This window comes from Chenopodium album, chromosome 21 (assembly GCF_948465745.1).
Source record: "Chenopodium album chromosome 21, dcCheAlbu1.1, whole genome shotgun sequence".
NCBI classification, from domain to species: domain Eukaryota; kingdom Viridiplantae; phylum Streptophyta; class Magnoliopsida; order Caryophyllales; family Amaranthaceae; genus Chenopodium; species Chenopodium album.
The window spans coordinates 31,889,924-31,915,240 of NC_137854.1; the positions used below are offsets into that span (position 1 = coordinate 31,889,924).

Consider the following 25,317-nt stretch of genomic DNA (forward strand, 5'->3'; position numbering starts at 1 on the left):
GACCTAATAAACACATGTCCGACCAAGTAACCCCTGACCGACCGAGTAACCTCTACCCCTGACCGAGTAACCCCTACCTGACCTAGTAACCCCTGACCAAGTAACCCCTACCCGACCTAGTAGCCCCTAACCAAGTAACCCCAAAACAAAATTAGCTGTAGTGCCACCACATTCGCACTTGACACCACACCTAACAACCGCTCTTCCGCCACTGCACCTAACCACCTCACCTTCCTCACAACTCACATGAAACAATATATGGCTGCTTGACTACAACTCCTCCACTACACCTGACCACCTCACCTTCCTCACAACCCGAATCAAAGGCACCTGAGCACCGCAACGACCTCTTATGTTACACATGTCACCTACGTCGAAATTCACCACAAAGAAGACGAAGGTGACGGCGGTGGATGTCACCAATTCAGCCGTGCGAAAACTTATTGAATTGATGAATTTGTACCTGTAGGCGTCGTTCGAAGTGCGCCTACATAAAAACTTGGGTGAATATGCTTGGCACTCATAGGAAGTAGGAATTGACATATATATGATTAGGGACAACGATTAAGGACAAAGCAAAGTAGAGAGCCGCCAACAAGTTTTTAAGGAACATGTAAACCGTTCACGGATCATTAAAGGCAACCACGAATAAAGGGACAACGATTGACCCGTGAAAGTTACACCCCAGTCATAATCCATGAGATTACTAACTTCATATGGTTCGGAACCACGAAAGGAGGATCGAGGATGATGGTACGAAGTGAGTCATGGAGTCACATTTGTCCATATTGGCGTTCACTCGATTCTTATTGTGAAAAGTATTCCTGTTATCTCAAAGGCATACAAACAAACTATTCAATTTTCTCCAAACTGTTATTATGCTAAATTGGTTGAATATTAATGCAACACGTAATTCTATAATATCGTGATCACTTGATTTAATAGATTAAAGGAACCTAAACCGGTTGTCCAAATTATCTTATTAAGCATGATATTCATTACATATTCCCTTTAAACATGCAATATGGTGATCATAAATAATAATAGAATAACATTAATATTGGAATCAATTCAACAATAATAACGTTAGTCAAATCAAATAATAATAAACCCTAATCATGATACTAGCAATATAAAATAAAATAAGTAATTAAATTAATTAATTAATTAATTACTCACATTCCGCGCGTTCCTTTTTATTGCTACATCATGAATAAATTGTTAATAACTTCAAATATAAATCAAATAAAAATTAAATTAAATAAAAGTAGAGTTGATTTGGTCCAAACCCTCAGTTATTTGTACTTTCCACGCCTTGGGAAAAAGTAGAATTACAAAAAGGGGTCACCGTGTCACGGCAACATGCACCATGACACGTCAGCATTTGCCGCGTCGCGGCATTTTGGCTGCTGCGCGGTAATTTCAGTTTTTTTCGCGTTTTTAAAATCATCATAACTTTTAATCCGTAACTCGGAATAAGGCACATAATATATCATTGGAAAGCTTATCAAGTCTACTTTCCAACCCAATTGGAATCAGGTCAAAATTGTGGATTTTAAGATATGACCGTTTTAGTAGAAGGGTGTCAGTTTTGGACCGAGTTTAGTGTTTGCCTCATATCTTCTTCGTTTTAAATCGGAATTGGGCTAATGATATATTGTTGGAAAGCTTATTTAAAGGACTATCCAAATAAATAATAATTGGATCAAAATTATATAGCCATAAAATCAGTTCATCTCGGTTTTGTGACTTGGATATGAAAAGTGGAAAATAGGTTATTGTTTAAGGAAATGAACTAGAGATTGGATTGGTTTATGAAATATATTGGATAGAAAATGGATTTAAGCACTCTAAAGAGTACATACTATACTTAACCCAACCAATAACGGCAGTGAAAGGTTGTTCATCATCGAGTTTGGTTTTGGGAAGACATTTTTAGGTGTCTACAGTACTCGAATCTCTTGAAATTTGGCGGAAATGTTAAGGTTTGGAGTTTTGAAATTTGGTCGCAATCACAATTCCTCGCCTTCACATTTTCAATCCAACATAAAGAAGGCGAAGAGGAAGATGATGATGATGACGATGGAGGTCTTGGTTGATTTCGCCGGCAAAGACAAAGACGACGTCGGAGGTGATGGTCGGATTTATTGGGTTATTTTTGGACATTGCTGTTGATTTTCTAGGGTTGAATTTGCTCTTCCTCCATAAGTCCAGGTTAAAATTCGACTTATTGTGGTAAATTTTTCCCTCTTAATAATTAGTATAATATTAATTTTTTTTTTTTGATGGGATGTTTTAGTGTACTTTTATGCATGAATATGTAAATTATACTAATTGATTATATTAGTATAATGATTTATTTTATAATATTATTGTATTAGTTTATGTTATACTACCATATTTAGTTATATGAACATATGAAAATATTACATTACCAATTGGATGTTAATGTAGTGTGATTGAGGTTACATTTTATAGGTAGGATTGCATGTTTGATACCCCACAATAGCAATTAGGAGAGGACTAGAACCCGACCATTTAAAACTGAGCCCTAAATCTAGATTTTTCCAAAGGGTAAACCGAGTGGAACACCAAGAAAAGGAATGTAGTATATTTATTTAATTTATCTAACTATACATTACTACATTGTGTTAGAATGCTTGTGTTAGCTCTGGTAATACCTCTGTGTTGGTGTTGAAAATATGGTCTTTTTTCCTTGTAGGTGTTGTTTGGTGTTGGTTGTTGTGCTGAACCATTTTGAGTCCCTTTTTGGGGTGTTGATCTACTCCCTGACCTATTGCACACTCTTAATGTATACCATGTATGATTTGAGTCCCTTTGATGTAGACCCTAGATCTGGATACCTTGTGTTGTATGCACTGAGTCCCTACTGTTTGTTATGCATACTCCTTGATTTGTTTTCCATGTGATGATGGGACTCATTTGATAGCTACTTGGGTGGTCTGGATGCTCCAAAACCCTTGTTGTTGGTAAAATACCTGTTGATTCCAATGACAAAATAGAGAAGATGAAAGGGAAAAGTACTTAATCGAAGATCTCAAACTCATAGTCGCGCCGTGGAACATAATCCACTGCCTTAGAAGCGAAATACGCCACCACCGGTACAGGTTTTCTGATGACGCACGCCCCCCAAGTTTAACACGACTCTCCTTCGTAATTCGTGTACCCGAACCCGAAGCGTGGAATTACTCAAGAACTGTTCAGATCTCAAAGGTTAGGTTTGTGTTTATGTGTTTAGGGTTCCAGAGACAACAAAACTGTGTATCTCCATCTGAGGGTTTAGAAGGGTATATATATATATATATGTGTACAAAAGAAAGGATATAAATGAAGCAAACAAGGCCTACACGATAAGCCCACGAGCGGCCGATCTCTCGCTCTCATATGAGCGAGCTATCGCTCGGCCCTGCCGCAAGCAATAAACGTAGTGAGCTAGCACGCGAGCTATAGCTCGCACCTGCTATTAGCAGAGCGACCATACGAGCTACCATCCGAGCTATAGCTCGGACTTGCAGTAGCTCATATGCCATGGGAGCTATAGCTCTAACGTTAGCTCGACCTCGCGTAGTCTACTTGCTATGCCATCTATAGCTCTCTCGCTAGCTCCATTGCTAGCTCGGTCTCGCGCAACTCACTAACTTGCTTGACACACCACTCCATCATCAACTCCTTGCACACTCACTTCAACTCCTTACACACTCACTTGGTAAACCTCCGATTTGCATTACTAGAATTGTAAAAACTCCAACAATCCCCCACTAATGCAAAACGGACATGAGATCATGAAATCTGAACAGTAAAATGAAAGATTAGGCACTTAAGCACTAGTATCCATAAGGTTTGAACTAATGCCTTAGTGACACATGTATTCAACACTCTTCTGGTGAGTATCCAAAGGTTTGAACTCCCAGGAGCGAGGAAGGAACATGTATCACATACTTCACCTTTTGAACTTGAGTAATTCCGCCAATCTTGGCCAACACCTTGGGCTCTCATGAGTACTTCAGGAAAACTACACCACATTTTCCCTTGAAGGAGGCCACCCCTCGTACTCACGTAGGTGTTCTGTCTGTGTATAAACACATTCCCAGCACATCTAGGGTATTTCCATGCAGGCTTAAAACACATTCAAGCACCTTGCAAACCCAAGATTTTCTATGCAATGGAATAAGAACATTAAGAACGAAAAGTTCAACCCTATCAACTCGTCGGTGCATCTATCAATCCACTGCTCAACGAGCTCTTAGGCTAGATGCATTAAGGGATACTCCCAACCTCAGTCATTCGGTACCACTATCGTTCCCTACTCGAGTAATAACTGGGCTAGTGATTCTAATTCATTTAAGGATCACTATCGTTCCCTATTCTCAAGCAACTGGGCTAGTAGTATTAAGAGCAAGCAATGCTCAACCTTCCACCTTCGGTGTCATTATCAATCCTACTCTAAGAGCCAATGGGCTAATGGTCTTAAATCCACTTAAGTACCATTATCAATCCCCGCTCAAAGAATAACTGGACAAATGACATTAAGAGCCACGCTCAACCTTACTGAATCTACCTGGTCAACAAACCACTAAAAAGAGTTATAGATTCAATAAACATAAATGGCGTAAATTCAACAATGAGTCAACCAGAACAAGGCTCTAGACCCATTCTGAACAAAAGTTCAACAAATCAAAACACTTCGGTCTGTCCATGTCAGCTGTCTCAATTGACCACCCAACCTGGGTTATGGACATATTAAGAGCACTTAAAGCTCAACCTGTAAACATCAAGCAACAAGTCTACCAAATCATCTCATAACCATATAAATTAGAGGGTTATCAAGCCAGATTGCTTCATAACGTAGACTCATCCGTTAAATCTTTGTCTCTGGAATAATTTAAAATACCCCACAGGATCTTAACTATATTCCCTTAGACAATCAAGCACTTACCTGTGCTTCATCCTTGTATAAGGACCTGCTTGATTCTTCTTTGTTTTTACATACTCTAACATGAGTATCACCTCCACAAGATCTGTCTAACTCTATCACTACGTCTGTAGTTCCTGACAACATACATAGACACTTGTGAAAAATAATGTAGAGAACAAATATGAGGATTAACTTACCCCCACACTGGACAAACTTCCAGAGATTAATTTTTCCAACAATCATCTTCTTGACACACGTCATCCAATCTTATGAACCTTTGCTTCATAATGGATAATGTACAACAATTTGTTTTGCAGCTCGCTCAAAGCTGATCACTACCCTTCATCATGTAAAAAACCATACACTGAAGAGGTTCAACTAATCATCGTTTTTCATTCAATCATTGCCCTTTTAGAACTTTTGGACAGGTACTTGAGAAATTTTCTCACTTTAACCTTCATCCCTGTACTAATTGAAACTGAAAACAGTAATTGAGTAATTCTCTCTTGACAACCAGAATGAACAATATAGTTCACAACAAAACCACTACACGTCAAGAATAATTTGTTCATCATTTACATTGCAAAACATTGGCACATTTGAATCAAACATCAAGGCCAAATCATAAAAATGGCTTTAGCATGATAAATATAATTTACCAAAACACTTTCTCTACATCACAAAAATGAGATTAATGCGTACCTTTACTAGTTCATTGGCTTACTGCCTAGAACCTTTCTGCTTATCTCATTATCTTGTACTTGTTTCTTGGCTTTGAGACACATATACATCTTTATCTCAATAAACAACATGCATGTGAAGTTAACAACTTATGATCTATCTAGCATATGAACTCGATCAATGCGAACCATAGTAACATCACACATGCATCAAGAAATTCAACACACATGCCAAGAAAAACTTATCATAACAAGTTAGGGTACTCAAATCTAACCCCCACTCACCATACATATCACAAAGGATATAACATCATGAGCAAAAATACCTCATCTTCTAAGTTGTCCCCTGTTCATGCGTTTTAAATACACACCCTTGATTTACAATCAATCATGCTAGGAAGCTTAAGCAACCTTACTGCAATACGGACAAGCTTAGAACAAACCAGGCGAGTCAAAAAAATGGGTCAGCACCAAACTTACAGAACAAATCCTGACATCATAGTATCTTACCTTCAGCTCATTTCCAATCAACCTCCTTTCAACTCACCTTGAAAGATACTTACAACAGATGGATTTCTAATAGCAAGGCAAGATATACTCTTCTCAAGCATATAAACTCAAAGGAGCGCAAACTCGCATTAACATGCTTCTTTCCACAACTAGTTAATCAAGGTGTATTCATATGGTTTCAGGATTAAATCATCCACCACTACATGAAAACATACCACACGACAAACCATCTACATACAACTTTCGATCAAGAAAGTAAAACCAAGATGATACAAAACTAGTTCAAGCTTTAATCAAATACACCTTAGCTGATGACATCAATTTTACTGGCAGAATAAAGCTTAGGAAGCAAGAACAAATTCTATGAACGAGCAAAACTATCATGCCATGTCATAGGAAAACATATACTTGAGACACTTCACAGGTTTTAACATATCACGGTCATGCATGATAAACGTAGCAGATATTCAGCAAACACATCACCCACAGTCCCACAAGCGTTCATGCTTTACGTGAAACACATAGAAACCAATTCTTCATTATTGGAAACCCCCACATCACAGATACCACATGAGAATAATCATGCATCGGGTAACAAATAAGAGAGTATCAACCAAACTCTTGGGTGAACTACTTACTCAAACAAAAACACAACTGAAACATATCTGCAACCCCCACAATATTAACATTCACAGAATATTAATAGATTTTAACGACATATGGAATATTAATTCCCATCCTTACCTCATGTGGGGCACTTACACTTCAAACTTGCACGGCCATTCTAGCCTTGTTAAGTCAAGTCTTTTTAAGTCTGCTAATAAGCACAGAAATCAACCTGGTCTCATCTAGACCATCAACAAGAAAAATAATTGCTACACCTTTAGCAAATTAAATACATTTCAAGTTCGTGAACAAAGCTAATATAATATCACAAGAATTAAGAGAAACAATAATTCTAAATCCCTTTTTAATCTAAAAAAGGGACACTTACAAGCTTATCGCATACTCCATGCTCAACAAAAATATTGTCCATGATTAGGAATAAGGTCAACAACACGCTATCGAAAGATAGAACACATATCATCCCTAATCTACTAGGACAAAACACATTAAAGTCCATGAACATAAATAAATTACCATTGGACGAAACATACATTAGCAGAAATAAATTACTTGCAAACAACAAGCCAACTAGCAATAAAGCCACAAATAATCATCTCTTACGGAGACCTTCCTCCTCAATACCACTCATCAACAAGAGTACAACTAACTTACTAGTTAGTCTCAAGATCTAACTCATCTCATCCCCACATTGCATTGCAATAGCTCATAATAATAAAATTATGCATATATAGCAAGGGTATATAGCAGGGGCACATAATAATAGACACAAATATTATGTAGAGTTATAAATTACTTAAATTAATTGAGAAGGATAACTTATCTGATATCTTGATTATAATCACATGCCATAATATCTTGCCACTAGGTGCGTCACTGATGAATCGTCATCGAGGCTTTATCTCAAACAATCTTGAAATTAATCCACTCCGTTGCAATTTGATTATAGATTTATATAGCAAATAAATCACCCATAACCGACTTGACCGCAACAAATTAATCATGACATTAAACCTTGAGGAGATTAGGCCCAACTTGACAGCAACTTTACCAATCATGGTATATGATTTTGATGACAAATGTGCATAACATGATCATAATCTCAAACTTTGAATTTCCTTCCTTGTTTGACTTGTATAACGGTGGAGAATCGTAATTGATATATTCCACATCCAAACAAAGTATATGATTACCATATAACCATACTCATGATGTAAATAACAAAAGGGTTATAATAATTATATCAGCATAATTCATTCGTAGCCGCAGAGAAATTCGTTAGGTATGGCCGTCGAATTGACGAACCCAAACTAATTTCGCAAAATTATATTGATCATCCGAATCATAGTTCTCATCCCGATCATACGAGTTTATATAATTGAATAATCTAGGAATCAACAGTATAATAATTATTAATACTATTTCGCTTCTAAATTGTTGGTAAAATACCTGTTGATTCCAATGACAAAATAGAGAAGATGAAAGGGAAAAGTACTTAATCGAAGATCTCAAACTCATAGTCGCGCCGTGGAACATAATCCACTGCCTTAGAAGCGAAATACGCCACCACCGGTACAGGTTTTCTGATGACGCACGCCCCCCAAGTTTAACACGACTCTCCTTTGTAATTCGTGTACCCGAACCCGAAGCGTGGAATTACTCAAGAACTGTTCAGATCTCAAAGGTTAGGTTTGTGTTTATGTGTTTAGGGTTCCAGAGACAACAAAACTGTGTATCTCCATCTGAGGGTTTAGAAGGGTATATATATATATATGTGTACAAAAGAAAGGATATAAATGAAGCAAACAAGGCCTACACGATAAGCCCACGAGCGGCCGATCTCTCGCTCTCATATGAGCGAGCTATCGCTCGGCCCTGCCGCAAGCAATAAACGTAGTGAGCTAGCACGCGAGCTATAGCTCGCACCTGCTATTAGCAGAGCGACCATACGAGCTACCATCCGAGCTATAGCTCGGACTTGCAGTAGCTCATATGCCATGGGAGCTATAGCTCTAACGTTAGCTCGACCTCGCGTAGTCTACTTGCTATGCCATCTATAGCTCTCTCGCTAGCTCCATTGCTAGCTCGGTCTCGCGCAACTCACTAACTTGCTTGACACACCACTCCATCATCAACTCCTTGCACACTCACTTCAACTCCTTACACACTCACTTGGTAAACCTCCGATTTGCATTACTAGAATTGTAAAAACTCCAACACTTGTTACCAAGGTTATTGTAGAGGTACCAACACTCACTAAAGCTTTGATTGAATACATACCCATTCTGATGGAATTCACTGACTCAACACTTAAAAAAAAGATACACCCTTTGATAATTGTTAACTGATTTAGTAATGCATTACATGACTGCCAAAAAATAGATCTCATATTGTCTACCAAAAGTACACATAAACTATACATAATCTAACTCAAAAAGTTGTTTGAAAAGGATAAGGTTATATGTGGCAGTCAAAGTAAAACAGAAAATTAAATTACCTATACTATGTTGTTCATCTTTAGTCTGCATCAACTTCCATGTACCCTTGATCATCTTGTGTATTTGGGACTGTGTCCAAAAACTGAACAACTTGTGCAATGAGATCCCTGTCCACTTGAAGTAGTTGTGGTAGGAGACCTTGACTGTCCAAACTTCTTTTCTTCATGTGTGGGGGGGGAGAAGTTATTACCACCTTGTTTTTCTAAAATCTTTATCATGCATGACTGAAGTGTGATCCAAGTGTACTTGTTCAATATAGGATCAAATTCTTCAAAAGCTCTAGCAACTTCTTTGATTAAGTTATCTAGATTCCTTGGAAATGATTGATATTGTAAAGATTGAATCACATTAAAGAGTCCTAAATCTAAAACATTAGTTTCTGGTGATTGAGCTGGTTGGAAAATGAACTGAATGTTGAATCCATTTGCATGACATGGTGCTTGAAATTCTTCATCCTTGGGCACTTGATGAGGCCTAGCATTATCCCATTGAATAATGATGTCTTTAGGAAGTTGTTGTGGCCATTTCTCATAAATTGTTGGTATCACATGAGTTAGCAGCATGTCTCTTATGCACTCTTTTGTTACACTTTGTAGTGCCTTTGTTTCTAGAGTCCCTGCATCTTTGTTCTTGCTTTTTTTTTCCATTTCATACTTCATAAAAGGAAATAGACCATATTTTCCATCATGAATCATGTTATTTGCATCATCATACAATGGCTTCCCTATCATCCCCATAAACATGGCTTTGATCTTGAACCTCTTTGATTGTTGTGCCCTGTATGGATCTTCTTTAGTTGGCAGTAGGTAGAAATATCTTGTCTCAAGATTAATATAGAACCATTTCTCATCTAGATGGATCCATTGTTGCATATCTCTGAAAGTTGGGTCCCTTACAGCTGGAACAGGATCAATGTGACTTAAAACCCATTTCAGTCTTGCTATTTTGTGCTTGTCTGTCAATGTTGGGTGATTTGTGCTTGTGTGAGTTCTTAGCCTACCTTACTGCCTTAGCCTATGCAAAGCTGTCTTTGGTATCTTCAGTGCAGCAGCATATCCCCTTTCAGTTGTCCTTTTGTACAAAGGCACTAAAGTCAGAAACTCATCAGTGTATACATTTGCTTTCCTTCCTGTTCTGCCTGTTTTTTTGGTGTTTACATCAACAACAACACCTTGAGATAGACAAACTTTGATTAGTTGAAACCATCTTGTTGTTGTGGATTTGTGCACATAATGTTTTCTTGCCAAATTGGCTAAAAAGCCTCTAGGCAATGAGTCCCCCTCCATGTGCAAATTAATCTCATCAACAATAGCTCTTTTCTGTTCTACAGTCATCTATCTGTTTTGTCTTCCTTCTTGATGTTGTTCTTCATGATTTGCATCTTCATCTTGTTCTGCTTCATGATCAGAATCTGAGTCCCATTCATATACTGCTTGGATGAATTGTTCATCGTTCAATTCATCTTGTATTAGCTGCTGCTATTGATAAAACTCATCCATCAGTTCATCCATGAACTCTGCCATGAGTCCCTTTTCCTTTTTTTTTTCAGGACTGACTATTTTTGTGATGAAGTGGCGGCTGGTGGTTTTTGGACAGTCTTCAACGGAGCCTATTCCTGTAAATAATGAAGCTGCATCTACTAACACAGCTTTAGGAATTAGGAATTAACAATGCTGAAATTAGAAATTTGTAATTTGATAGGGCTGCCTGTATTTTGGATTAACTTAACTTAATTTCTGATGGTGATGAACATGAATTTATATCCCCTTCCCCCCTCCCCAATTCCCCCAGAACTGATCTTGTGAAAATGGGGAATTGGATGAGAAGCCCTGCTTTTATATAGGGCATTTTGTTTGAATTTAAATGAAAATTTTGAACTTTTGGGGAACTTGGCAAAAATTTTGAATTTGGCTGAATTTTTGAGAGGGAAGAAGGAGGGAAACAAAAATTCCCTCCTCTTTGATTTCCTGCCAGAAATTAAGTGGGGAATTTCCCACTAAAATCACAAAAGTACAAGGGTCCCAAAAGTCAATAAAGGGACCACAACATTTCCCACCAAATTTACTCTCCTAATTACATACCCTTATTACTTTTTCTAAATCACCCCTTAAAAGTTTTGCCTCGGCCTCCACAAACCCCTCCAAAGTTGCTAGTAAAGTGGACCGGAGGAAGTATAAGAGAAGGAAATTAGGAGCTGAACTGAACTAAACTGAGCTGAACTGAACTGAACTGAACTGAATTTCAACGTAAGAGAGCAGGCCCTTATTATAGTATACAAATTACTATAGACAAATTATTTTCCTCAAACAAATGCTTTATTGATGTTACATTCACATATCTTTAGAAGAGGTGTCAAAAACTGACCTAACCAAAAAAACGGACCTAATAATATATACCGAACCCTTATTCGAAAAATAGGTGAAATCAGTGATATGTAACCTGAACCGAAATAAACCAAACATTAACTAATAATCGAATGATAATTTATGACTTGAACTAATTTGACCCGGGTTGTTTATGACTCCAACTCAATTAGTACCAGACTTGTTTAAAACTTAAAAACGATTTTAACGCTTGTGTTACTGACCCAAATGGAAATTGATTGCAACTGATTTGACTCGATCTGACAATAATCTGAACTCAAAATAACACGCAACTTGATTAATTTTTAAAATAATAACACCTAACATAATTAACCTACTACTTACATTATGAATTATAGTGACCAGTTTAGTGACCCATGACCCCATTTTATCCAATGCGTTAAATCAACTTATATTGACCCGCATTGATATTATTTTGACTCACAACTAATGTGGATTTCAATTTCGAATTAAAAGTTAATTTGAAATGTTATCAAATTTTTCATAAATAGAAATAGCAAGATATTATACTTTTTTTTGTAGGGCAAGAAAGTATTATACTTTTTATTTGACCTATTTACTTTTATATTTACTCCTATTATGTATATATTATAACCATAATAAGATTGACTAGAACTGGATAAAAGTTGACCAGAGTCTAAGAATGACCCGACATGAAGTTTATCAAATCGAGATTTACTGTACTTATTGTTTCAATCTTTTCTATCACCCGACTTGACACAAACCGAACCCAAAACATATGCGCCCCAAAATTGACTCAAAGCAATTCAAAGTGCAACCGAAAAGATATAAAGCCTGTCATATCTGAATTGCACTTGACCCTACCCAAGCTCAACCCAATTTGTGAATCAGGAAAAAAAGACAACATGATTGACTTGAACTTAACCTAAAATCTAACACGACCCGACCTGAACCTGACTTGAATACCTGATTTAACACCTCTAATCTTTAGATATTCCCATTTACACATATATACATACAATCCTTTTGTTAATTTTGATTTTTTTTCCCATGTCTTTTCATACAATTAAATCTACATTCTTCACCAGTTATTTGTAAAATTATATTAACAGGACACTCTCAAATCCCTTGAAAATTGTCCTATAAACATGACATGCACGTTATTATGGGGGACTGAGGAAAGAATTCTTAAGGCACGTGAGTAGGTGATCATAAAAGCCAATAAGTAATAAGATTCAAATACTTCAATTAGTACTACCACCACTTTTTTATTAGTTGACACGCTTAGACGGTAGCACTATTTACACATTTCTCTTTGAGTGTATTTTTTTTTTTTTTGAATTTTAAATAATAATAAGAAATAATCAAGTGAGATAGATTTTGATAAAATTGGTAATGAACTAAAGATGTTTATTTTCAAACTATAAAACATTTTATTAATTTTCTTTTTGATAACTAAATAAAGATAATTATGTTTGAAGTTGTGCAATAACGAAAAATATGATTAAAAAGACGTGTCAACTAAAAGAGTCCTATTAAACCAGAATCATCAAAGGTCAATCTGACTCAAGTTAACGAGCTGAATATACTAAAACTAGGAGGAATGGTAAGATAAGCCCCACTCTTAGATTATTATTCCTACTGATACCATTTAACATTATTAGGAATTAAGCTTGTAAAACTCATACTGCCTTCAATTCATATTATTCACATACAACAATTAGACTTTTTTCTTTTGTACTTTATGTCAAATCGTTGTAAATAATATGAAACGGAGGTAGTAGTTAAAAGTACTCTCTTTTTCCAATAAGTCCAACATAATTTGATAATACTTTGTGAATTTTGAGAGAAACCACCCTAAAGATGGGCAGTTTTGTTAACAACTACCCGATTTTTTTTTACTTGTGAAGAACTACCCCTAAGATGCCTAAAGTTTTTCAAGCACGCACTACCCATTAACGGCGCGGATGTCATCTAATTGAGCTGTTTGTAGGGCCCACACCTACCTTTTCTTGCCCAATTAACTCCCTTCTTTACTACCTCTGTCCTTTTTCACTAACTATTACTCCAATTTTCTTCTCTTTCAACCTTTAACCATTTTTATTTGACCTAAGTGAATCTTAGAGAAGGAAATTATTTCCTCTTTTCGTCAAAAACCCTTTTCTTTGATCTTATGCATTGTCTCTCTTTTTCCTACTTATTAACTAATACACAATGGAGTTCAAACTTTAAACCCACCCCCCCCCCCCCAAAAAAAAAAAAAAAAAAAAAAAAAAAAAAAAAAAAGCAAAACCCTAACGCAATTCAAACTCTAAATCGTAGAAATTAAAATTCTCAAACTTAATTGAAGCCATAAACCCTAAATTATTGAATCCCTAATTATGATAATTGAAGTTAATTAAAAAATTTCCCAATTAAATAAGCCACGATTACAACAATAATTTAAGCCATTACCTAATTTAGTGAGGGATTGGATTCAATTGTTCGAATATTTGGATGTTGTATGAGCTTGGGGGGAGAATAACAGTAAGACTTATAATAATAAGTGAGCGAGAAGACAGTTAATTGGGTTGAAAAATATAGGTGTGAGCCCTACAAACGGCTCAATTAGACGGAATCCGTTAGTGGGTAATGCTAGACAAACTTTAGACGTCTTAGGGGTAATTGTTTATAAATAAAAAAAATAAAATAAAATAAAAAATTGGAGGGTTTTTTTTTTCTCCTGTAGGATTTTCCCCTAAGAGGGTTTTTCCTAGCCTTCATTGCTAGGTTTTTTCAAATTTTTTGAAGGTTTTTTTTTTTCTCTCCTTCCTTTTTTCTCTCCATCTCTACCATCTCTTTTCCTCTTGGTCTCAATTGTGAATCTTTGTAGGGGCCTCCACTGGTGTTCTTACCGGTGGTAAGCCCCAAAAACCTTTAAATTGCTTTCAATAAATAGACCTCATCTTTGATATGATGATTTTTCTTTTGAGTTTATTTTCTTTTTATGTTTCTATTGCGAAAGTTGAAGATCTAGGGTTTCATAATCTCTACAAGAATCCGAATGACCACATGAGTATTTCACTCAAACGACTACGCATCAGTGGATTTCAAGCCGAATCAGTGTGAACTCACATATTGTATTGCTTCATATCGATGAAGTTTTTTATAAAGACGGTTGTCAATCAAATCTACGATGTTTTTAGTTTAAAGGTGTGTTCCTTGTGTTGGATATTTTGATTTCTTAGGACTTATATGTAAGTGTCGTTCGGATATATTTTATTAGTGAAATCCCTTTTTCTGTATGTCCAAAAATAATAATAATAAAAAATAAAAAAAATGGAAAAATTGCCGGAAATAATCCCACCTTTGAGCCGTCCGCTAAAAATAATCCCACCTTTCGATTATTTTTAAATAATCCCACCTTTATACCCCATCTACTCCCAATGGTCCCAACCGGTCAATTAACTTACTATAGTTACCTTACACGTGTAAATTTGTGATTGGTCAAAACAATAAAAAACAAAGTTTTAATTTCTGTAAGAAAAGAAAAAAAAAACTAACTGAATAATTGAACAAACAACCCATTAACCCAAGCCACCCTCCCTGCCGCCTCTTCCCACCGGCCTTGCTGCCGGAATCCCCAGCCCCATAAGCCGGCCACCAGATCGACTCCCCCAGCGCCGACGCCTACCCTCCCCCTCTCCCGATTTGAACCACCAACCTCCCTTCCACCATCACGAAAACCCCATTAAAACCAACCATCCCCAACCCTCAAAAACCCATTCTCCGCCCAGATATCGACTCCCCTCCCCTTTTACCGTTCCGATTCCGGCTGATCGCCCCTTCCCCCGTCCCGATTCCGTCTTCCCTCTCCTTTCCCCGGTCTAAGTTCGGCCTCCCACATATTTCCCCGCCTCGATTTTGTCCTCCGTCACTTTCCCTTGCCTCAATTTCGGTCACCCAGACTAACCACAACACATGACGACTCCGATCTGATGGTTTCGCAGCTCCGGTGATCAATCGTGGCTGGCTGGAGCTGCAGTCCTGGTTGCTCCGACTTTATTGGGGTGGCGTGGGCTAGCTGCTTTATTTTTTAAAAAAAAATCAATTTTTTTTCATTAAAAATTTTAGACTAATTGTACAATGACACGTGTACTTTGACCCCAAAAAAAAAATCAATTTAGCAGGTAACCGGTCACTTGGGACTGTTAGGAGCAGATAGAAGATAAAGGTGGGATTATTTAAAAATAATCTAAAGGTGGGATTATTTAAATAATCCAAAGGTGGGATTATTTGTAATAGATGGCCTAAAGGTGGGATTATTACCGGCAATTTTTCCTTAAAAAAAATTAGATTTTGGTTCACAAAAATGCTTATTTTTGGGCAGTTCTAAAAACAAATCCCGACTACAAAGTGCAGTATTTATTTATTTATAACGGGTATATGTCAGAATGTCAATGAATCGTGTGTTTGCGTCAAATTCTTTCCTAGAGATTTGTAGCCACATCACTACAAATCGCACCTTAATTCATACTTACTAGTATTAATCATGTACTCCACGGAGTATTAAATTAATTCAAGTCTTAAATTATCATTTCTCAGCCAACCCACACGGAGCTCCATATACAGCTGTAACAACCATTTGTTTATAAATCTATGGTATAAATTTTGCCAACAAAACAATTAGAAATATCATATTCACTGATTCAAAGTTTCAAACCCACACTTAGCTGTTCTGATTCCTTTTTTTCCCTCATTATTTTGTCCTCTTCTTATTTCCTCTTTCTATAAATAACAACTTTACCTTCATCTAACTCTAAAACATTAAGATTTCTACGATCAAACTTACTAAAAATAAACTCGAAGAAAAAAAAAAAACCAAACATGGCTAGCTCGAACCATACTCGATCAGCTAGCTACCCACCCCAATCGAACCCGATCCTTCGAAAAGTCGAGGACGAGTTAACAAAGCTTAGAAAAGCCGAGGCAGAATCAACCTCAGTAACCCAAACAATCTGTATTGGCTTAACAGGGTTAGCTAGATTGTACAGATGTGTTGATGATGTGCTTAGTTTACCACTTCTTGCGCATCGTACACTCTCGCTTTCGCTCGCTAAACAGGAAACACCGTTGATAGAAGGATCATCGAGACTCCTTGAAATCTGCGGTGCTTCGAAAGAGTTGTTGTTGAGGTTATTAGAAGCTGTTCGAGCGTTTCGATGCTCGAACAACGAGACAAGTAGTGTATCAGAGTATTTTTGTTTGAGAAAAGAGATTGTGAAGGCTTCGAAAGGACTTGCCTTACAACTAAGGCAAGTCGAAGGGAGTCTAGTATCGAGGAATGACGAATTCAATGAGTCTAGTAATTTCGAGGTGATTCGAGTATTGAGATGTGTTAGTATTATAAGTATCTCAGTACTTGAGTCACTTCTACGATTCTTGTCGATGCCATTAATGTCAAAGTCGAAATCGAGTTCGTTTGGTTTGATTTCGAGGTTGGTCGTTAAGAAGAGTAAAGCAGTAAAGTTGTTAAAAAATGGGAATGAGTTGAGCAATGTTGATGTTGTGTTACATGCATTTGATGGAGAAGAGAGTTTTGATTGTGATATTGTTAACAAGAAATTAGAGGTTTTGGAGGTTTCTTTGAGAGGAATAGAAGATGGTTTAAACAATATTTTGAAGCAATTAGCTAGGACTAGAGCTTCTTTAATGAAAATAGTTTGTGTTTAATAAGTTACGTTTAGATTTTAGAATAGTCTTAAGGTATTTTTTTTCATTATTTTTTGGATGATATAGGTTCGTCTTACTTGTACAAACATATAAATTTTAGCTGATTTAACAAATGGAATTGATAATTAGATGGATTATATCATATTTTGAGTACTATTTTGTATTTACAATCTTCTTTAAATTGTCTCTAAAAGTCTTTTCCGAGTTTCAATTTGACTATTTTAATTTTGTGAAACAATTACTACGGAAAATTAGGGATAGTAATAAGTTGTCCCATTTCATCCTCTAAAACACTGAATAAAAGTCAATGTGCAAATTTATGTCAATGAAATGAATGAGGATCGTTTTAAGTTTACTTCTTAATACTACCTCCGTTAACAGTTATTTGCAACGAAAGCGACATGCGCGGACTCCTAGGCAAAAGTTTTAAAACATGATTATTGAAATACAAGGGTAGTAGTTAAGTATTAATCTAAGGAAAATGCTATACATAGCCCTTAGGGCTACATATAAGCATTAAATTTACACTTGAAAATCGTAAAAAGTTAAGAAATCATCAAAATATAAACACTAATTACACTGATTTGCGCGTGTTTTTGTCATGAATTCCTAATTTTATATAATTTCCAAGAATGTATTTAATGCTTATATATAGCCCTTAGGGCTACATATAGCATTACCCTTAATCTAATTTTTAAAAAAACCACAATTAACCAAAATCAATAAACCACCAAAATCAGAACCCACAATCACCACCACCATCGAAACCCATAACCCACCGTAAACCATCACCACCACCACTGAAAACCCAGAACCCAGAATCACCACCACCACCGAAAACCCAGAACCCTGAATCATCACCACCACTGAAACCCATAACAAACCGAAAACCACCACCACCACCACCTTCAACCCAGATTCCACCGACAACCACCCCAACCGAAACCCAGAACTCACCGACAACAACCACTAATTAAACCACCACTAATTGAACCACCACGAAACGAACCCAATTAAACCGAAATCCACATGCGACCACCTCCACGAAAGAAACCAGACCCACCCACCACGAAGACCCACCCCCACAAACTCACGCCACCCTCACGAAACTCACGCCACCCCACAACCCAGATTCCAAACTCGTAAAACTGAGACCATTTTTCCAGATCTGAATTGAGTGTCCTTCTTCTTCAATTCATGAAAAGTGGTTGAAGGAGGAGAGAGAAAGTTAATGTTGAAAGGATAAAGATGTAGATATTAGGTTATAGAGAGGAAGAGGAAGAGGATGATGAAAGAGGAGAGAGAAAGATAATGGGGAAGATGATGAAGATGAATGATTCTGATGAAATTGAAGAAGGGTGAAGGAGATGATGAAGCTGAATGATTTTTGGTGAAAATGCAAAATGATTACAATAATCAGATTGTTAGGTAAAAAGTTAAATCAAGTTAATAATTTAATTAGATGTCTAAGTTGTTTAAGTAAGGGTAATATGGTCATTTTGTTGACAAAAAGTTACTAAATTTGGAAAGAAAAAAATTTGTTGCACATAATAGGTAGCTTCCTAAAATGGCAAATGTTGCAAATAACTGTTAACGGAGGTAGTAGAATTAATATGCTTGAGAAAATAATACGGAGTGCTGCTTCTCCTTTATTTATTTATTTTGGGGTAAGAGATCTATGCTTAAAATACTTCTGCCGTCCGAATTCCCTAATTTACAAAGAGTTTAACCAGCAGCATAATTAATATTGAGATATTAATAAAAGGAAAAATTGACTTTTGCTACCTGTTAAAAACGCGATTTCACTTTTGCTACCTATGAAAACTTTTATTTTATTTTACTACCTATCAAATCCCGTTTTTTAAATTTCGCTACCAGTTAACGGAATCCGTTTATAATTCCGTTAGTGAGATCTAGCCACCCTCATTAACACCTTCCGGCCACCACTTCCTCCTTAGCCACCCTAAATGCCTCCCCGTCAGCCACCAAAAAAAAAAATTAAAAAAAAAAAGAAAACCAGCCACCCCTTCCCTCCCCCCACTGCCAGCGGCCGGCGCAAACCTATTCCCCTCCCTTTCCCCCACCCTACGCGCGCCGGCGCCGGTCGAAACTATGGGCGCCGGCCGCCGGCAGGGGGTAGAGAAGGGGTGGCAGGGGGGTTGCTGGTTTCTTTTTTTTTTTATTTTTGAATTTTGAATTTATTATTATTTTTTTTAAAAAAAATTGAAAAATACTTCTGTCGTTAATGGGTAGCAAAATTGAAAAAAAGTGCATATGTTAGGTAGTAAAATAAGATAAAAGTTTTGATGGGTAGCAAAAGTGAAATCGAGTTGTTTCACAGGTAGCAAAAGTCAATTTTTCCTTAATAAAACTAATTTCAACAAATAATGTGTGATACTCTTAATTTTCACCAAAATGGTTTATTATCATTGAAATTTGTGAAAAATGTTGGAGCCCAATGTGTATCACTTGTGAGTGTCTCACATTGGAGAAAGAGAAAAAGTGGTTCCACTTTATAAGGTAGAAGTGTAACTCCTACTATTACCAATTGGTTTTAGTATGAAAGCTCCAAAGCCTTGTTTATGGACCAAATTCTTCTGCTCCTTGTTCGGGTTACCCAGACCCATTTCATATTGTTTCGAAATTTAACAGAATATTTATCATTACAGTATCGATTAAGTTGTTGATTTCATTGATAATAAACCATTTTTGACAAAATTATTAAAATCATCCCAAGTTGTTGATTTGGAAATTTTGCATTTACAAATTATTAGGTTGCTATTGTGCAGTAGCACAAATTATTCCCACCAATAGGCTCCATGAATGTTCACACATTAAACCGTTTTAGGTAGACAATCCCTACCCATACCTTACAGGTTTAGCTTCAAGCTAAGAAAATATCGGTGTAGAGATGAGACACCCTTAGCCGAGAGAAGCATCACACCTAGAACAATAGAACGATACATACAGGCGTTATAAAAGGTGTTGTGGTAGGAAATAAACATCTTTGAATAAGTTTGCACCTCTTTTTTTAGTCTTTAGGACAAGGTTATAGCTAATAAGGAACACAAACTAATCAAACTAGGTCAATCTTATCATGGTCACAACAAGTCTCAATAAATACATCAATAAGAACTCTATGTCTTGGCAAAAGTGTGCAAGCCCTAAACTATAACAAACAAGGGAAAAAAAGAATAAATTTCATGCCATGATACTTTACTAAACCTGTACTGGATTTACCATTGATGGCAAATTATGCAAGCACCAAAATTATAACAAATAAGGAGAAAAAGAATTCTCATGCCATGGCACTTCGAACATTCACCTAACCCCTAGGCCTAAAGGATAACTACACCTTGAAGATCTGCTAGTCTACTACTCCCTCCGCTTTTAAATACTTGCTCCATTTCTCCATGCACGGAGTTTTAGAAGAAATTGGATAAAGTAATAAAATATGGAGGTAGTGGGGTTGGTGGAAAAATAAAAAATTGTATAAACCCAAAAGTAGTAGAGAGAATTGAATTAGAGATAATATGGAATTAATATTGTTGGGTCCACTTGGTGAGAGAAATTAATTAAATATTGTAAAAGCTTTCTAAATAAGGAAATGGAGCAAATATAAAAACGGCAGAAAAAGAAAGTGGAGCAAGTATTTAAAAACGGAGGGAGTACTGATAAGCAAGAAAACAAGACATGAATACGGTATCTAAATGCATATACAAAATAAGGCAAAGAAACTAAAGTATGTAAAGAAAAATATGTAAAGAAAGCAATGAATGCTAGGGTAAGGTAAAGAAACTACAATACTTAAATTAGAGGGAAAGGCTATTATATATCGTTAAACTAAGTTCAATGCTTAAATGTTCAAGTTTAACCAAAACTAAAGTGTTAACAAATACGAAGTAATATGTGAAGTGATACTTGAATAACTTAGTAATCTTGGAGTCTTCAAAATTAACCCAAGAAAAGAGCTAGAATAATGCTATTTACACAAGCTTAAGGAGAATAATTTCTAGAAAAGTTGGGTTAATCATCGTATTTGCACGGTATAGGAGGAATATTAGCATAATTATGTTACAAGATCTAAAGCTTCAAACATTAAAATAAATGTGGTTGATCCTCAATCATCCTGGATCGTAAACTTGTCTTGCACAGTCAGCTCCAGGTTTCCTATATAGGTTGTCTTTTTTCCACTTTTCTGATCTTCTTATTACTTGTTCTCTTTAACTTATTTTAGATACTTATTACTAAATTAAAAAATAAATAAAAATAAAAAGGACTTCATTCTATTTAAGATCGAGCATTAAATATGTACGAAATTTTGCAAAGATTAAATAAATTTATTAGTTAACCTGCGGTCTAAAATTTAAACACACATCCCATGCACAAAGGGTTAATTTACATAAGGCAAAAGAAACTCCTTTATCCCACCAATACCATTATGGGACAAAGTCACAAAGACCTGGCCTTTTCCCAATTAAGAAGGAATTTTATAATACAAGTTAGTTCCCACCATTATGGGAGTAGAGTATCATTAATGATCTAATTTATTATTAGATGAATAACAATAAATCCAATTATACAAATATAGTATCTTAGTTTTTCTCTCTCTTTATATCCACCATCTCAATTACTCATTCCTATCTAGTCTATTATTTAACTAAATTAAATCATTTAAAAATTAACTTCTTCCCCATTCCCAAAGACCAAAAAACCTCCAACTCCTATTTCAGAGTTGTTTGATAACATTTTATAATCCTATGTCCCATATATCAACATTGAAACATGAATAATTGTGTTTATTAATCAACCAAAAACAAATAAATTGTGTGGGTCGTATTAAGCCGCGAGCCTAAACAAACTTGATCACAAAACACCGAAGAATTTGGCCCTCAAATTTAGCTGCAGCATCAAAAATGATTTTCAAGTATATCTGTGTAACATAGATGTCAGTAAAACACAGATGTCAGACAAACAACAAAGGCCTTTTAGCATAGGACCTAGTTGTGTTTACGACGTGCATTCAAAATAATCAATGTCACCGGGCCTCGTGTGGTTTCCCACAGAGGCCACGGCGCATTAAAATAATATTATTATTCTGTATGCGGTCGGATTGTATAAACTAAGCTATGATGTACCTAACATATAACAAGTGGTATATGAGCTCTCTCATTTAATTTTTCCTAAGCTGTGCCCCACGCTTTTAAAAATCTTGTTTGAGCTTTGTATTAGCCTGTTAAGAGTTTGGCTTGTTTGTTTATAAATAATGTGTTGTTACCATTTCAAGTTTAAGCTCGAGATTAATTGACCTTAAATCGAGGTTGATTAAATAAATGTTGAGTAATTAGGTTTTGATGATTGTAAACTAATGATGATTATCTATCTAATGTGTTTGCTAAGTTGTGCATAGAAAGAACAAGTTATACTTGGAACAGGATACAAGGAACCTGAGCAATGACAAGTATATAAGGAACTTAAGCAATATATGATAAGCAATAGAAGAACAAGAACAATGATGAGTGTTATGGTTGATAAGCATGATGATGGCTAAGGAACCATGAAGGTAACTATGTAAATAGGTGTTTGCATATGTTAGCTTCATGAGGTAAGTACACTATGCATACATGAGTAGTATATGTGTAGGAGTATTTACATAAGCTTTAAGTTTAATTAGTTCTCTCACTTGAAGTTTGTTTATGACAAACAAACTTCAATCTAATGTTTCTCTTAAGTGTTTATGTGAAGACAGGAACTGACTTAGGTGAAGTCAATGGGTTGGAACATAGAAGACTTCAAGAGGAACAAGAGAGAATGAATAACCCAAAGCAAGTTCTCCCACGAGAACTAAACTACGAAGGAACCTGAAGGTATTCTCTAACAAGATCCAGAAGGAACTTTCGGCAGGCTTTTCCACGAGAGCCGGAGCATGTTCCCTAACAGGTACATGAAGAGTTCCATGTTCCCTAACAGGTACATGAAGAGTTCCCTGACAGGAACTTAGTTCTCTAACAAGAACTATCTAAGTTCCCTAACAGGAACATGAAGACAGCAAGTTCCAATAGGAACTTGGCTTGCGGTTCCAGAAGTGGAACGTTGCCCCGAGAACTAGAATACATCAATACCACAAGATTCTAGAACAAGAGTTTCAAAGAAACAACATGAAGACGGAGAAATCGAAGTATATCGCTCTAGGATTCATGTAAGTATGTTGGACATAAAAGTCAGTCTGGAACAAGTCTCAAGAACTAAGGTGAACTCATGATAGTCAATGAAATTAGAGTTACTGACTTGTCAGGAACTCAGAGACTGTCAGAGTTCCAAAACCTAATTGGAACTTACGTCTGCACGTCGTTAAAGGTCGCAGGTCGAATTTAATGATTATATATTTATCAACCACGTGCATATCTTTTAAGGATTTGGTTTTACAGAATAAAGATATTTATTTTCTAATAAATCCTTGTGGAAAAAGATAAGTTATTTTTGGAAAATATTTTCAGCAAAATAAGTTTTAAATAAAATCTAATTTTATGGCAAGTATATCTTTTGTAAAAAGATATGGTAATTATATCTTTTGTAAAAAGATATGGTAAGATATATTAGTATATTTGGAAAATATATGATCTAGATAAAATCAGATTTTATGGTAATTATATCTTATTATTATTGACAAAATATATTCTTGACAAAAGATATAATTATGGAAAACTTATCTTTGGAAAATATCTTTTATTTCTATCTTTTAATAAAACTTATCTTTTACGAAAAGAATAATTTGGGTGTACTATAAATATGCTCATATGTATTCATTCAAAGTCGAGGTTGACGAAGCTGAGTGGTCGTGCTTAATGGTTTCATCCTTCACCACGAAGCTAAGTCAGACTTCCAGGTCGAAGTTCCGGTCAGGTTTGGTTTCAGTTCGTCCAGACAGTTCCAGATCAGATCTTGAGTGTCCAGCATATTAGTTTTATCTCTTTATTCATTGGTATGTATTTAGAGTTATTCATTGAGATCTTGTAATTGGGAAAAAGGGTTTTGAGTGTTTTATGTATTGGGGTGTGAGAGTTCGTGAGGATTCTCGTAATAATTATATTGTAAGAGTGCAATGTGTGAGCTTCTAGGTGAAGCCGATTGAGCTTCTAGTAAGAGGCCGAGTGAGTAGTACTTTGGTAGTACGAGTGAATCTAAGTGTGGTACTTAGATTGGGTAGGATAGGGTCTTATCGAGTAGCAAGTTTCCGAGCAGGAACTTGTGAGTAAAGGTCTGTGCATAATAGGTTGTAACTTGGTGTTTGCCCTATTATAGTGAAATGGTTTGTGTTTGAAATCCCTATAGTAGGGTCGAGGTTTTACTTCCAGTTGGGCCCTGGATGGTTTCCTCGTAAAATCCGCTTTGCACTGTCTAAGTTCCTAACAGCAATCAGTTTTATATTCCGCGAAAAGTAGGCACTAGGAACATACTACAATTCACCCCCCCTCTTGTAGTATATCATCCGAAATAACAATTGGTATCAGAGCTAGTGCTCTTGGTAAACCGGGCAACCCCGAGGAGCAAGTTCCAGGCTAGGATGGAAATCTACGAGGAATGCAGCGATTGGAACTCAGACCCAGAATGTTCCCAACACGACATAAAGACCAAAATTTGCTTGTAAAGCAAAAGTAATTCAAAGATTAACATATTGGAGGTAAGTGTCTCGTCTTTGAATTCTTTGTTATATGCATGTTATTATGTGTGCGAGTTCCTTGCAGTATTTCTAGTTAATTTGTTGATTTTTTTGTTAATGTTTTAAAATCAATTTTGTGTAACCTCAAATCTGATTTCTAGTGTGAAAAGATTTTTCAGATTTACAAATTGATTAATTTTCAGTTTACTAGAAATAGTTCAAGGAACTTATTGTATAGAATTATGCATATTTGGTCTTTCGGAACCTGGACTAAGCTTGAATGGAAACTTAATACTTTGGGCAAGGTAATGAACGTATATTTTGAATATTTGCCAAAGAATGACCTTATCAT

General features: G+C 36.1%; 2 protein-coding genes across 2 annotated transcripts; one reads left to right on the forward strand and one right to left on the reverse strand.

Annotated features, from left to right (window-relative positions):
* Positions 1-9,298: 9,298 nt before the first annotated feature.
* LOC145600658 (uncharacterized) lies at positions 9,299-10,120 on the reverse strand. The gene has a single exon (XM_081656540.1). It carries the CDS (start codon positions 10,118-10,120, stop codon positions 9,299-9,301), a length of 822 nt encoding a protein of 273 aa, XP_081512666.1.
* A 6,339-nt stretch (positions 10,121-16,459) lies between these two features.
* Positions 16,460-17,305, forward strand: LOC145600659 (uncharacterized). The gene has a single exon (XM_081656541.1). The coding sequence runs from the start codon at positions 16,460-16,462 to the stop codon at positions 17,303-17,305; it is 846 nt and encodes a 281-aa protein (XP_081512667.1).
* The last annotated feature ends 8,012 nt before the right edge of the window (positions 17,306-25,317 follow it).

Excerpts from the sequence above, each read along its gene's own strand:
- LOC145600658 (XM_081656540.1), bottom strand. The coding sequence starts at position 10,120 with ATGCAACAATGGATCCATCTAGATGAGAAATGGTTCTATATTAATCTT.
- LOC145600659 (XM_081656541.1), top strand. The coding sequence starts at position 16,460 with ATGGCTAGCTCGAACCATACTCGATCAGCTAGCTACCCACCCCAATCG.